This window comes from Trifolium pratense, linkage group LG5, assembly GCF_020283565.1.
Source record: "Trifolium pratense cultivar HEN17-A07 linkage group LG5, ARS_RC_1.1, whole genome shotgun sequence".
Taxonomy (NCBI): Eukaryota; Viridiplantae; Streptophyta; class Magnoliopsida; order Fabales; family Fabaceae; genus Trifolium; species Trifolium pratense.
Window position 1 is genome coordinate 39,055,115 of NC_060063.1, and position 13,504 is coordinate 39,068,618.

A 13,504-nucleotide genomic window follows, 5' to 3' on the forward strand; every position below is an offset into this window, starting at 1 on the left:
AAAAATCATTTTTTTAAAAAAATCTCAAACAAACATACCCATATTCCATCATCCCTACACTGCCTTTTGCATCTCCGCAAGAAAAAAAAAAGCATAAATAGAAGTCGATTCCACTTTTTTGTCCTGCTGAAAGCTTCGCACAATGATATCCGAATTTGTACGGAGGGTTTTTTTTTTATTTATCTAATTTTTTTTGAAATAGTAATAACATAAAGTCTCGAGTAAGATTATGTGATGAGTATGTACTTCAACTCCAATCTCCATTGATTCTGATGGCCCCACAAGAATCCAAGCATCCGACCAAACTCCAAAGTTAAATTGCTTGCGAAACATGATGAGAAGATACGATCATACGAATGCGACAACCACTCATTATTTCACTATAGTACAAACTACAAAGTACAAACCATAGTAAGTAACGTAAAAAAACAGGAAACTACTAGCAAGTATCTACCAAGTAGTCTAGAAATAAATTAGATACACGTATTATTCAATAAAAAACCTAACAAGAGTGTTTTAAAAATCGGAGCGATCATAAAACTGACAAGGTCACAGGTTCACAGATCCTTAGTTGAATCACATTAATAAATCAGATTAAATAAGATGACTCGATAGTCGATTGTATAACTCGGTCGTATGACTTGGTCTTTGTAGGTCACATCACCCTAGTTCAATCTTTTTTGTCTAATATTCCTCTTTATGCTATATAAACTTGTTATATTCTCATTTTTATTTGTGAGAAGAATTTGCATAAGTTTTATTTGGGGATCCCTGAAGAGGAACGTGACCATGATTTAAAAAGGTTTAATTAGTAAAATGGTTTCTTAAAGACATTTTTGGTTTCAGATTGATCCTTTAAAGAAAAAAAGATTTAAATAGGTCCCTTAAAGAAAAAAAGGTCTGAATAGGTCCCTTAAAGACATATCTGTTAATCAGTTTAGTCCCTAAAAAAATGTCCGAATAGGACCAAACTGATTAACGGATATGTCTTTAAGGGACCTATTCGGACTTTTTTTTATTTAAGGGACCTATTCAGACCTTTTTTTCTTTAAGGGACCAATGTGAAATTAAAAATGTCTTTAAAAGACCATTTTACTAATTAAGCCATTTAAAAATATGTGTATGCTAAACCAAACGTACATGTTAAAGCTAGTATAGTATCTAGTTAATAATTCAGAGATTTTTTATTTTTTTTTGGTTTATATAATTCAGAGAAACTTTAGTTCAGAGTGATGAAAGCTAAATATGTTTGTGATCCTAATGTTCTCCATGATATTCTCTTGAAGAAAAAATGTTGAAATATTTGGCGAGCTATTTGTAATATTTGGGAAGATGCAACAACTAATATATCTTCAAAATGGAAAAGGTATTAGATTCTGGATGCATAGGTGGATCCATGATGTTGCTCCTCTAGTGATCAATTTCTTTAACAATATTCATGTTGGTCAAACAAATTTTCCTGTTTGTTTTTATGCATATGGTAATTAGTGGAACTGGGAAATCCTTAACCAATTGTTGCTTGAGGATATTTATACAAAATCTCTACAATCAAACCTCCATCCACGGAATTGCATTGATCACAAATTTTCTCTCAAACTTTTCCTCATGGAAAAAAAACCTCAATGAGAAAAATGATCTCCACTTGTTCAAGCTAATTTGGAAATGGAAAAGTTCCAACAAGATGCATTATTTTCTTTGGAAAGCAGTTCATGGCAAACTTATGACTAATGAGGAAAGATACAAAATCAATATAACATATCACAACAATTGTCCTCGTTGCTAACAAGACCTGAATCTATTATGTTTGTCATTATATATAGAAGCAATAAAATTTTGGTCTCCTATCATTAAACCGGATTGTTGGGCAAAAATATTTAGCCTTTGATCTAATGTCTTGGCTTGAATCGAACATTGACAATGAAGATATAGGGTGTGTTTGTTTCAAGGTTTGTAATGTTATTCCTTGAAATATGAGATCTGGAATGTAACATTGCTATGTTTGTTTCAAGTTTTGAAAATTTGTTCTCAGACATTTTTTAATCCTATGAATGTTAATTACACATAACTTCTACACTTGTTATTCTCATGCTAATAGGGTGGAAATATAACATTCCCATGAGAATAAAACTCAACTTCCTATAACTTCTCATAACTTCCCACTATCACTCACATTTATTTGCATTTTTATTTTTTCAATTTTTTATTTTATATAAATTTTAAAAACATTCACAGGAAATCTAAATTTTAACCAAACATATGAGTAGGAATGTTATTCCTAGAAATAATATTCCTAGCAATATCATTCCAAGGAATGCAATTTCATACCTTGAAACAAACACACCCTAAAAAATACACTTTGGAGTTGGGTAACCTTCTTTGGTGTGTCTATTAGTGTTTATGGAATGATTGTAATGAATTGATATCTAATCAGTACTCTAATCTCCAATAAAATTGGCCATTCATATAATTAGTTTAGTGCAAGTGATTGTTGAGAGTATTGCTAAACCCACGAGGTTCCACTATTCATATCAAATGGAAACCCCCAATACTTTTAAGTTTAATGTCGATGGAGCTCATGGCAAAAAGAATGGTTTCTCATCTTGCAATCTTGGTCGCAATAATTCGCAGAGTGCTAAGTTGTGGAGCACCGGAATTTAGTTCATGTTATGTGCACCACTCATCATCTCCATCTTAATCGTATAACTATGTCCCCAATGATCTACAACTATGTCATCTTAAACCTCTTTTAGAATATTTTCTTAAATTACTCCACCTCCCTAATTAATCTACCACTATTCAACATTTCTTCAAGAAACCAACTCTTAGGGTCTGTTTGGTTCGGGGGTTTTGGAGGGGAGGGGAGGTAATATTTTAATATTTTTGTGTTTGGTTCAATTTTTAGAAGGGGATATGAGGGGAGGGGAGGGGAGCAAAATCCCTCCTAAACTCAATTTTTGCTTCCCCCCAAATTGGGAGGATTTGGAGGTGAGGGGAGGGAAGCTTTTTTAAAGTTTATTAAACTGACAAAATTATCCTCAATATATTTTAGAATTCCAATATTATCCTTATTACCATTTTTATTATTAGGACTTTGTTGTTTGTATTGCCCATACTCCTTGTCTGCCTCTTCTTGTTCGTGCTGCTGCTGGCTCATAATCCGGTATTTTTTCCTTCGTTTATATATATATATATATATATATATATATATATATATATATATATATGGGGTTTTCTAACTTAGACCCTAGTTAGGTCTAAGTTAGCAAGGTGCACCTTTTGAGTTGGACAAAAATACCCATTTTTTTTTTTTTTGAAACAATAGAGCAACTGGGGCATGTATGTAATTTGCATCATAAAAATACCCTTTTTTTTTTTTTTGAAACAATAGAACAACTATTACATTTTTTAAATTTCTTCCAAATTTCGACCTCATTTTACGTGCGAATCGAACGCCGATTTCAAAAACTAATACCGGAAACCTTTGTAAAATTGAAAAATGATCAAAATCCATATAAGGAACGTCGAGTTTCGTTGAGTATTGAGGGAGATCGAACCGGGTCAAAAACCGGGTCGCACAACCCGTTTCTGCATAAAACGGGTGGGAGGGACGATGAACAGTGCGCGTCGCCCACGCCCACTCTCACCGGCGGCGCGTGGGGGAGCGTGCGGCCTCAGGGAGGCTCTATTTTTTTTTTTTTGTTTCATAATAAAATAGTAGATAATATTCTGGAAATTTTGGTATATTGTATGAAATTTTTGGAGACCCGAAACTATTTTTAGTTAATTAAATGAGTAAAAAGGTAATTAAAAATATTATAATTCCATAAAAAATTTCCAAAATTTTATGTAACGTACTATGAATTATTTAGAACCCTCTTGTGTACCTCACTCTCCCTAGTTCAAGTCATGAAATTATTTTAACAAATTCCGCTGATTATTTAAAACCATTTAACAAATAATAATAATAATTTCATAGATTTGTACTCTGAAACCAATTGTGTTTTTATTTGTTTCTAATAAAATATTAGATAATATTCTGGAACTTTTGGTATATTTTATGAAATTTTTTGAGACCTGAAACTATTTTTCGTTAATTAAATGAGATAAAACGGTAATTAAAAACTATTGTTTGCTTCTGAAACCATTTAGCTGGAAGAATGGTTTCAGAGAGTTATACTGTGAAACCATTCTAGCAGTAAAATGGTTTCAGAAGCAAACAATTAAAAATCAACTCCCCTGAAACCATTCTATAAGTGAAATGGTTTCAAAGTACAACGCTCTGAAACCATTGTACCAGCTAAATGGTTTCAGAATGGTTTCAGAAGCAAACAATTAAGAAATTACTCACTGAAACCATTCTACCAGTAAAATGGTTTCAGAGAGTTATACTGTGAAACCATTCTACCAGCTAAATGGTTTCACAGTATTATATAAAGATAATTAAAGGTAGTGAAAAATTGAGTTTTTTTTTTGTGTCCAAATCAAACGAACCAAGTCTCTATTTGTAGACAAAAAAAAATTATGAATTTTGGTATAAAAATAAAAAAATAAAAAATTAATTTACAATGAAATAATTGAGTTTAAAGTATTAAATGAAAAAAAAAACACGCCAACCACCCAGCAGTTGACACGTGTCCTGCTTTTTAAAAATGAAATTTTCTCTCTCCAGGCGCAGATCTAGTGTGGTGCACGCGCTGGCTTATCATGGAGATGGATGATCTGGACTGTCTGATTGATCCGACAGCCATGATGAGATCATCTCTTGGCCGTCTGATGGAAATCAACGGTCTGTAACGGTGGTCCTGCGGTAGGCGCGCGACACTGGATCAGCGCTAATATGTTTTTTTTTTTTTTTTTAAAAAAAAAAGAAAGGGTATTTTTGTCCAACTCAAAAGGTGCACCTTGCTAATTTAGACCCAACTGGGTCTAAATTAGCAGCCCCCTTAGGGATGGCAACGGGCGCCCACGGGTGCGGGTTTGAGTAATACCAAACCCACACCCGAAATCAACACCCAAACCCAAACCCAAACCCAAACCCAAATCTGTTCGGGTGGCAAAACCACACCCACGCCCACACCCATTGGGTTCGGGTTTTTTACACCCAAACCCAAACCCACAACGCATTTTGTACTACTTTGCAAATTTAAGCAAAACAAGGTAAATTTAAGCAAAAACAATGGAATTTAAACATATTGTCAATCAGTTAGCAAAAACATAGGTTTAAAATTACAAGGAATTTAAAATTACAAAATAGTCTTTCAAGAAATTAAATTACAACTAAACTAAAATTAAGTTCTTCCAACTTTCAAGCAAAATTCAAACACAAGCATTCCATCTTCAAGCTCTCTCAAATAGACTTATATATATATATGTGGGGGTATTTAGGTAATTTTAACATGTTTCGGGTGGGTGTATGGGTTTCGGGTGTGGGTTTGAGTGATACCAAACCCGCACCCATATTTTCAGGTGTCACCCAAACCCAAACCCAAACCCAGTCAATTCGGGTTTCGCCCGTTGACTTGGGTTTGGGTTCGGGTGGGTCTCACGGGTTTGGGTTTTTCTGCCATCCCTAAGCCCCCTATATATATATATATATATGTATCACGTTTCCTTTGCATCACGTTTTCCTTCTTTTTCTTCCAACTTCAATTTCAGAGAAGCATCACCACGTTTTCTTTTCCTTTTTCTTCTCTATATACATGTCAATTTTAATTTGTGTCAATTTGTGTATATGAACTTTTATATGTATGTAGTTTAAATGTTAATTTTTTTATAGGAGTATTGATAGTTTTGTTAAATTATTATATGTGAAATTTATTTTTTTAAAATATTTTATTGAATTAGATGGATCATCAAGATCGAGAAATTGCTATTAAAATAGATGGTTTGATTTGCGTCGAAGAGCTATAGCTCAACTTATGTGTGCAGTTGTTTATTGTTATGTTCGGATGTGATTTTTTTTTTTTTTTGAAAAGTATGTATTATTTGTTTTGATGTAATAATAAAGAGATATTAGTTTTTAAAATATGAGTGTTATAAGATTTTTAAGGGTAAAAAAGTAAATAGCTTTAAAAATACCTCCCCTCCCCTTGTGAACCAAACATATATTTAATTAAAATACCTCACCTCCCCTCCTCTCCTCTCTTTTGAACCAAACACATATGTAATTAAAAAAATTCCCTCCCCTCCCCTTCCCTCCCCTCCCCTCTATAAAAATACTTCACCTCCTCTCCCCCTATTTTGAACCAAACAGACCCTTATACAAATTTATTAACCAAAAAATAAATATTGATTAAACCAGCTCAGAGATAATGGCAGAATCGGCGGAGATAAAGAGTAAGCAGAGAGACTTCCCTTTGGCATGTGTCAATCAGCTCTCTTCAGCTTCTTCTTCTTCTTCTTCTTCGCCGGGGATTGTCCGCCTCACCACCAACGCTGTTCAAATTCACCACGATTCTCACCAGATTGCTCTCCATGTTAACCTTCCAGATATTCAGGTTCAATTCTGTTACACAACGTATAAAAGCTCATCAAATTCATTTTTTTTTTTGTTGTTTATTGAAAATTAGGTTCACTTTATGATGAAGAGTGTTGTAATTAAATGGTTAATATTTGGTTGTTGAAACATAAGTGTTATTTGGATATCAATTTGTGATACTTAAATTCAACTTTTTTTTTTTTTTTAAATGGTTAAAGTAGTTTTGAGCCATGGTTAATGAAATGTTGGATTTTGGCCCGTGCCCATGGAGAAACATTTGTTGGAAGATGTTAGTTTCGAGAGATTATTCTCTGCGGTGGCATGCCTAATATTTTGGTTTACCAAAAATAAGATAAAATGAAATGTTGGATTTGGTTGATAAATATATCACGATTAAGCGAAATTTGCAGGTGTGCATAATTGCATGTAGTTGGAACATGTGAAACTGTTGTTAATAACCTTCAAATTCATGGTTAATAAAATTCAGTTGGGTGTTAATGAATTATCCTTTTTTTTTGGGTCGGCAGACGAAGTGACAAATATCACCTAAAACACACACACACACACACAACTCGAGGTCTGAAGTTGGAACCCGGATGAAGGTGTCCAACCTAGCAATATCGGCATTGCCAATTGAGCTAGGCCTTAACTACTCATTGAAGTGTGTGAATCACATGTGTGAACTGCGTTAACCATTTAAAATGTAGTCAAATTTAGGTGTCTTAAATTGGTCTTCAAACAACATTTCTCTGACTAAAAAGATTGTTGTGTAATTATGTTTTGCAGATATTCAGATTAGGTCCTGTTCAATCGGTTTGCATAGTGGAAGGTTCTGATGCTGGCAAACAGGTACAAATTAATGCATAATCATCACTATTACAACCTCAATTAGTATTGTTTGATGAGTTTAGTAGCATATTGACAGTGTTTAATTTTCTTTAACATGGACATCAAATTATATCTCATTTTAATGTTGTGTTCCAAAAATTGTTTCCTAGTAAGATATGATAAGATGGATATGAATTAATATTGTGGTCCTGCAGAATTTAATATTGCTGTCTTTTGTTTTTTTGGCTACTAGCACCGATTCTTATGCTCCTGTGCTGTGTGTGTGTGTGTGTGTGTGTGTGTGTGTCGTGTTGTTTCCTTTTTAAGTAGTTGATACACTGCCAAATAGTTATGCCTTTTAACTATGCTATTTTTGAACCAGACATCTTACTCCAGAGGAGTTGCTATACAGTTTAGAAATGAGGAAGAGAGTGAGGCCTTCCATTGTGTATTCCAACAATGGAAGAAGGAATTCAATGTTCAAGGTGCTACTTTGGAAAGTTTGTGTAAACATTGTTGTAGAATGGCTTATGCCAAATTGTGTTGATTTTGATTACTTCAGCTCATCTTTGGTTTGCTGAGTGACATATATAAACCTAGTGAATGTTTATAAGATTAGATGACATTCATAAAAGTCAAAGGATGTAGGAGTAAAACAATTGTTTATAGCATATTGTTATTGTTTAATTCTTGTTATCATTCAACATATATTTAGATTATCGATATGGTTCAATGGTGTTTAAGATATTTTTAATGCTAGTTGATACTGTAAAATGATACTTGACAGGTATCAATTTCTACTGGAGAAATTTATGACATTTTATCATTTTCTTAAAAAGTGGTTTATTTTATCACATTACTATTCATGTTTGATTCAGCTAGCATCTGAATTAGTGTTTCAAGACAGATTCCCCATCAAATAACTTTTATTGGTTAAATGTTTTCATTTTCAACCGGTTCATTATCATCTATATACTTTTTTGTTTTAATTATACTTTTATGAGTGTAGTTTGTTTGCACATTAAGTTTCTTTGTTGGTAAGATAGGATATTTGTTTAATTACATATTTGATTATTCAACTCAGGAGGGAACATAACGAATGGAACTAATGCAATGACTTCCAAAAGCAAATTTGATGAAAAGATAGAGCCATCTTCTGCAAAAATGTATTTTCATTATTATGGACAACTTCTTCATCAGCAAAATATGTTGCAGGACTATGTGAGGACAGGTTATACCTAATTGTATGCTAGGAGTCTTTCATTAATTTATTTAAATGTATCTATAAATATATTTATTCGACAAGTTCACAATTATTTTTTTGTAGGTACATATTATGCTGCTGTTATGGAGAACCGCACTGATTTCTTTGGTCGTGTAGTAGTTGATGTTGGCGCCGGCAGTGGTATTTTGTCATTATTTGCTGCTCAGGTAACTTAGCACCTTTGTTGGCCAAGTCTAATTGTATCACATGCAAAGTGTTATTCGTTCTCATATTGAAAGCAGTGATGTCATTCCTTTGTAGGCAGGTGCAAAACATGTATATGCAATAGAAGCATCTGAAATGGCAGAATACGCACGCAAACTTATAGCTGGGAACCCACTACTGGGTCAACGAATTACCGTGAGATATTTTTTCTTTTCAGTTTTATTCTGTAGTCTGTTCATTAGTTATTGGACCAGTCAGGGAAATATGTCCTGTATTATTTATTAATTATATATACAGGTTATCAAAGGAAGAGTTGAGGATGTTGTATTGCCAGAGAAAGCAGATATTCTGATATCTGAGCCCATGGGTAAGTTCATATTTTGCTTGCAGCCAGTCACTAAATGAATGATGATATTTCTTGCATTAGTTAAGTTACATTTTTTAAATAACTTTTTCTGTTCCTGCTCTTTGGTGTTGAGATAAGTTGTGTTGTAAATATTTTATATACGTTTTTTTGGGTAGTAACATAGTTCTTGTAGCCATTTTGCTGGAACTTTAATAACTTGGAAATTTCTGTGTTGTGCAGGCACCTTGTTAGTTAATGAAAGAATGCTGGAGTCTTATGTTATTGCCAGAGATAGGTTTCTTACCCCTAATGGCAAAATGTTTCCTACATCGGGAAGGTATGGTTGAACTTTGAACCATCCTTTTTTCTTTTTTTATAGTTTCTGTTTGTGTTTCTGTCATACTACAAAGTGTTATTTTGACATGCTATTACAAGAGGAAAGTTGTTAAGATTATCACATTCCCTTTAAAAGTTATGTATACCTAGATTTTGTTTTTAATTTCTTGCAGCACATTTTTCATGTATTGATGCTTGTTCTAAAATGCAAAATTTCGTGTTGAAAATGCTACATTTTTAGTTCCAAATGGTTAGGATTTTGAAGTTTGCATTTTCCTGCCAACTATTTACAAATATCTAAGGATTATTTGTCTCCTCATAACCTTGGAATTATTACTTTTGTAGGATTCATATGGCACCTTTCAGTGATGAATATTTGTTTGTTGAAATTGCTAGTAAGGTGCGTAATCATATGTGGATATGTACATGTACTTCTTTGATATATTTCAATACAATATACACACATGCATACTTGTAACTCGTAAGAAGAATGAGACTTTGAAAGATGTGTGTATATGTGAATTTTGATAAATATGTTTATTGAAATTATTATTAAGATCCATAATTTTGTTTGTGTAAACATGCATATAATCTTTAGGTATTTCATACTTTTCTTATTTAAATGAATTATCTCAGGATTAATGTTAGCATGAAGATAACATAAAGGAAACTTAAATTTGTAAAAAGCCTCTTCTGGATTACCACATGCCACAAATGAATGGCACATCTAATCAGATGTATCTCTTACCGAGCTTTGCTTCGGTTTTCTAGTTAACTGGATGACATTACCCAAAAAAGATCACCAAACTTTAAAATCCTTTCGCTTTATAGAATCCAAGTTGTTAGCTGTTGGTTCCATAATGTGTGTCAGAATTGTATCATTATCTAGCACTCTTTTAGTGAATGTCGATAAGAGGATCCATCCTTGTATTTTTTACTGTTCTTTATATTACTCTATCTGTTCAGGGGCTGTTCTGGCAGCAACAAAACTATTATGGTGTTGATTTGACGCCCTTACACGGGACTGCCTTTCAAGGATACTTCTCTCAGGTATCATACCAGCTTGGTTTCAAAAAATTAAGTGAAGTTTTCTAATTTATCATATAAGGGTATTATATTTTGAATAATATCTATTTATAAAATCTTGGTAGGATCTTGATTTTAACTACCTTGACTATCACAATAAAGCTTTATAGGCTTGTTCCATCTTCATATCTTCTAAAATATGTTTTAGCCAAAGTAGTTCACAAATAACTTGTGACATGGCCCAATACCAGCTTTAGCACTAGAAGGAGCCACCACATTTTTTCCTTTTACTTTTCCAAGTTACTCAATTTCCTCTAGGAAAGGTACAATACCCAATTAAAGACCTCCTGTTGGTAGCTAACCCTGCATAGTCACATTGGCAGTATAAGACTCAATAATTGCATTCCAGTATATTTTTATATGAAATTCTTTTTCCTAATTTTTTCCCTTGAGGTATTGTAGAATTCTATAAGCCGCTTGAAATGAACTAATCTTGGACTGTGTTCATGATTAACCAAACTTAAAGTGAATGCAATTTCAGGAGTAATTTAGTTATCGCTGTTTCTTCCTATGCGTTGAACCTATTCTACTTGATCTTCAAAGAATTTAGGCCACTTGGAAAGTGGAAAATCAATATGATTTTATTTCCAACTGTTACTAAAATTTATGGTGTTTGATAAATTTATGATATATTTATTCCATTGTTTTTATCTTATCCATGCAGCCTGTTGTGGATGCTTTTGATCCAAGGTTGTTAATATCTCCTTCTATGTTCCATGCGATGGACTTTACCAAAATAAAGGTAGGCATTAACTATTTTTTTGAGATGCCTATTTTATATGTTGAGAAATTTTATTTTTTGAGGTCTCATTGGTTTGACGAATCTCCGCCTTTTCATAAAGCATGCTGATCTGTTTTAATATCATTTTCATGCTTGTATTCCATCTAATGCATTTCTTTTAACATCAAATTTCCATGTCGAAAAACCTTTTCTATGGAAGACTTTCATCTGGTAGTCTTCATCTCTTGGGTTCTCCATTGGAATAAAAATTCCGAGACCTTTATTGGTTAAGCCATGTATTTTTGGGATTATCATCATCGTGTTTTGCAACAGTTCTACTGCTGGTTAAGAACTTAGTTATATTCATTTTGGTGTTATGTTCTTTTACTGCTTAAAAAAAAATTTACATTCAAATGTGTACCTAATAAATTATTTATTCTATAGGAAGAAGAGCTGTATGAAATCGACATTCCTCTCAGATTTATAGCCAGTGTGGGTGCTAGAGTACATGGTTTAGCATGTTGGTTTGATGTACTGTTCAATGGAAGGTAACCATTATTGTAATACTACAGTTTGTCTTCTTTTTCTATTCATCAAGGTTGTCAACTTGTCATTGTTCCTACCAGTTAATTTGTGATGCAATTTTTCCAAATCCACAGTTCTGTGCAAAGGTGGCTTACCACTGCCCCTGGTTCACCGGTAACTCATTGGTATCAGTTACGCTGTGTTCTCTTCCAACCTATTTATGTCATGGCGGGGCAAGAAATTACTGGCAGGCTGCACTTGATTGCACACAGTGCACAGAGTTACACAATCTATTTAACCTTGTCAGGTTGGTCTTTTTTTTTTTTTTATAATTTATTTATATACATCTTGCTCTATGTAATCGTTAAGTAAATATTGATTTGCATTTAGCTAAAATGTGGGGTCCTGGCGCTGAGCAAGGAGGGATTCTTCAAACATCATCCTGTAAACTTGATCTGAAAGAACCATACTATAGAATGTCTCAACCTCAAGCTTATCCGTCAACCCAAGATCATCAACCTCAACCATTTTTATCGGCACAGGTATTGAATTTATGATTATCTATTTATCATTCCATGTTTAATTTATTCTTAAAGTCACTATTTTCCTTAATGGAAAATTTGTTGGGGGAGCTTCTATACCGGAATTCATGAGAAAAGTACTAGAAACCGCTCTTATGGTACTCTATAGGTAACCCCTATCGTATTAAAAAGATTGACGAAAACCAATTTCCTGAAAACAAAGGCGTTGTTAGCAATTCTTTTCTTCTTTTATGCATAAGGGTTGTCAGTGATGTTAGTTTATTTGGCAGGATGTAAAGAACCAATCTTAAGATTTGGATGACACCGAGATAATGCAACAGCCTTCACCTTATTCACGTGCTGAGATTGACTCGTATATGCAGAATGCATAAGTTGATGAATACTGCTAACCCGTGTTCTGTTTGTAACATGAATCAGCTAGTTAGGGGAACATGTCCGTCTTTATCTGGACATACCCCTTGCCTGTAAATTCTTCAAAACTGCATCTGTTGTGTGTTGTGAGTGTTTGTGATCCTGATTTTGTATTTGATTGCATCATATTTAACCAGTAATATATTGAATATTTATGGCTGGAGAAATTGAGAGCTGCTGTAAAATTATTAGATTTTGAATATGCCACAATATCAGCTACAATCCACATAGAAAAGGGGAAAACGAATCATTTTTCGGCCAGTGGGTGAAAATCTCACTTCTGCCAACTATATTCAACTTGAAGTTCTGTCAAAAATAATTTCAAGTTGAAGTTGTGTTGCTTTGGAATTGTATTATTGGAAATGGTTTTTAAAAGGATATTTATCAAGGGAGTATTTGATTAAATTTTTTTATTTCATTATCTTGGTCAAAATAGCTCCTCTAAGGTTCAGAAATATGTTTTTAAGTGTGTCTATAGCTAATTAGCTTGTCTGATCAATTTCTTGACATATTTTAAGTGAGAGTTTGTCTTCATTTATTTAAGGTTCTAAAATTGAGATTTTAAGTGAGTTTGTCTTCATTTATTTAAGGTTCTAAAATTGAGATTGAGTCAACCAAGGTTGGTCTATTGAATAATGATGAGACTTGAGTAAACAATAAAAGGGTAAAATAGTGTCCACCGTAATGTTAACGAATTTTGGTTTATTTCCTGTAATTTTTTTTTTTTTCGATTATCCCTTGTAATGTTAAGATTTTGTGCTTTTAGCCTCGTGGAATATGCTGCCTTAAGATTCCTCATAAA

At 33.2% G+C, this 13,504-nt stretch overlaps 1 protein-coding gene across 1 annotated transcript; it reads left to right on the forward strand.

Annotated features, from left to right (window-relative positions):
- The first annotated feature begins 6,253 nt into the window (after positions 1–6,253).
- Positions 6,254–12,990, forward strand: LOC123886990 (probable histone-arginine methyltransferase 1.3). The gene is made up of 15 exons (XM_045936253.1): positions 6,254–6,497; positions 7,265–7,327; positions 7,689–7,791; positions 8,391–8,537; positions 8,634–8,737; positions 8,832–8,930; positions 9,033–9,102; positions 9,322–9,418; positions 9,763–9,817; positions 10,384–10,467; positions 11,168–11,245; positions 11,669–11,772; positions 11,884–12,056; positions 12,140–12,291; positions 12,561–12,990. The coding sequence occupies exons 1-15, from the start codon at positions 6,312–6,314 to the stop codon at positions 12,579–12,581; spliced, it is 1,536 nt and encodes a 511-aa protein (XP_045792209.1). The 5' UTR covers positions 6,254–6,311; the 3' UTR covers positions 12,582–12,990.
- Positions 12,991–13,504: the final 514 nt, after the last annotated feature.

What these genes read in the sequence shown, in the direction of transcription:
- LOC123886990 (XM_045936253.1), top strand. Translation starts at nt 6,312, where the DNA reads ATGGCAGAATCGGCGGAGATAAAGAGTAAGCAGAGAGACTTCCCTTTG. An exon ending in TGGACTTTACCAAAATAAAG is followed by an intron (nt 11,246 to 11,668) that starts GTAGGCATTAAC and finishes TTTATTCTATAG; the next exon opens with GAAGAAGAGCTGTATGAAAT. An exon ending in AACCATTTTTATCGGCACAG is followed by an intron (nt 12,292 to 12,560) that starts GTATTGAATTTA and finishes TTTATTTGGCAG; the next exon opens with GATGTAAAGAACCAATCTTA.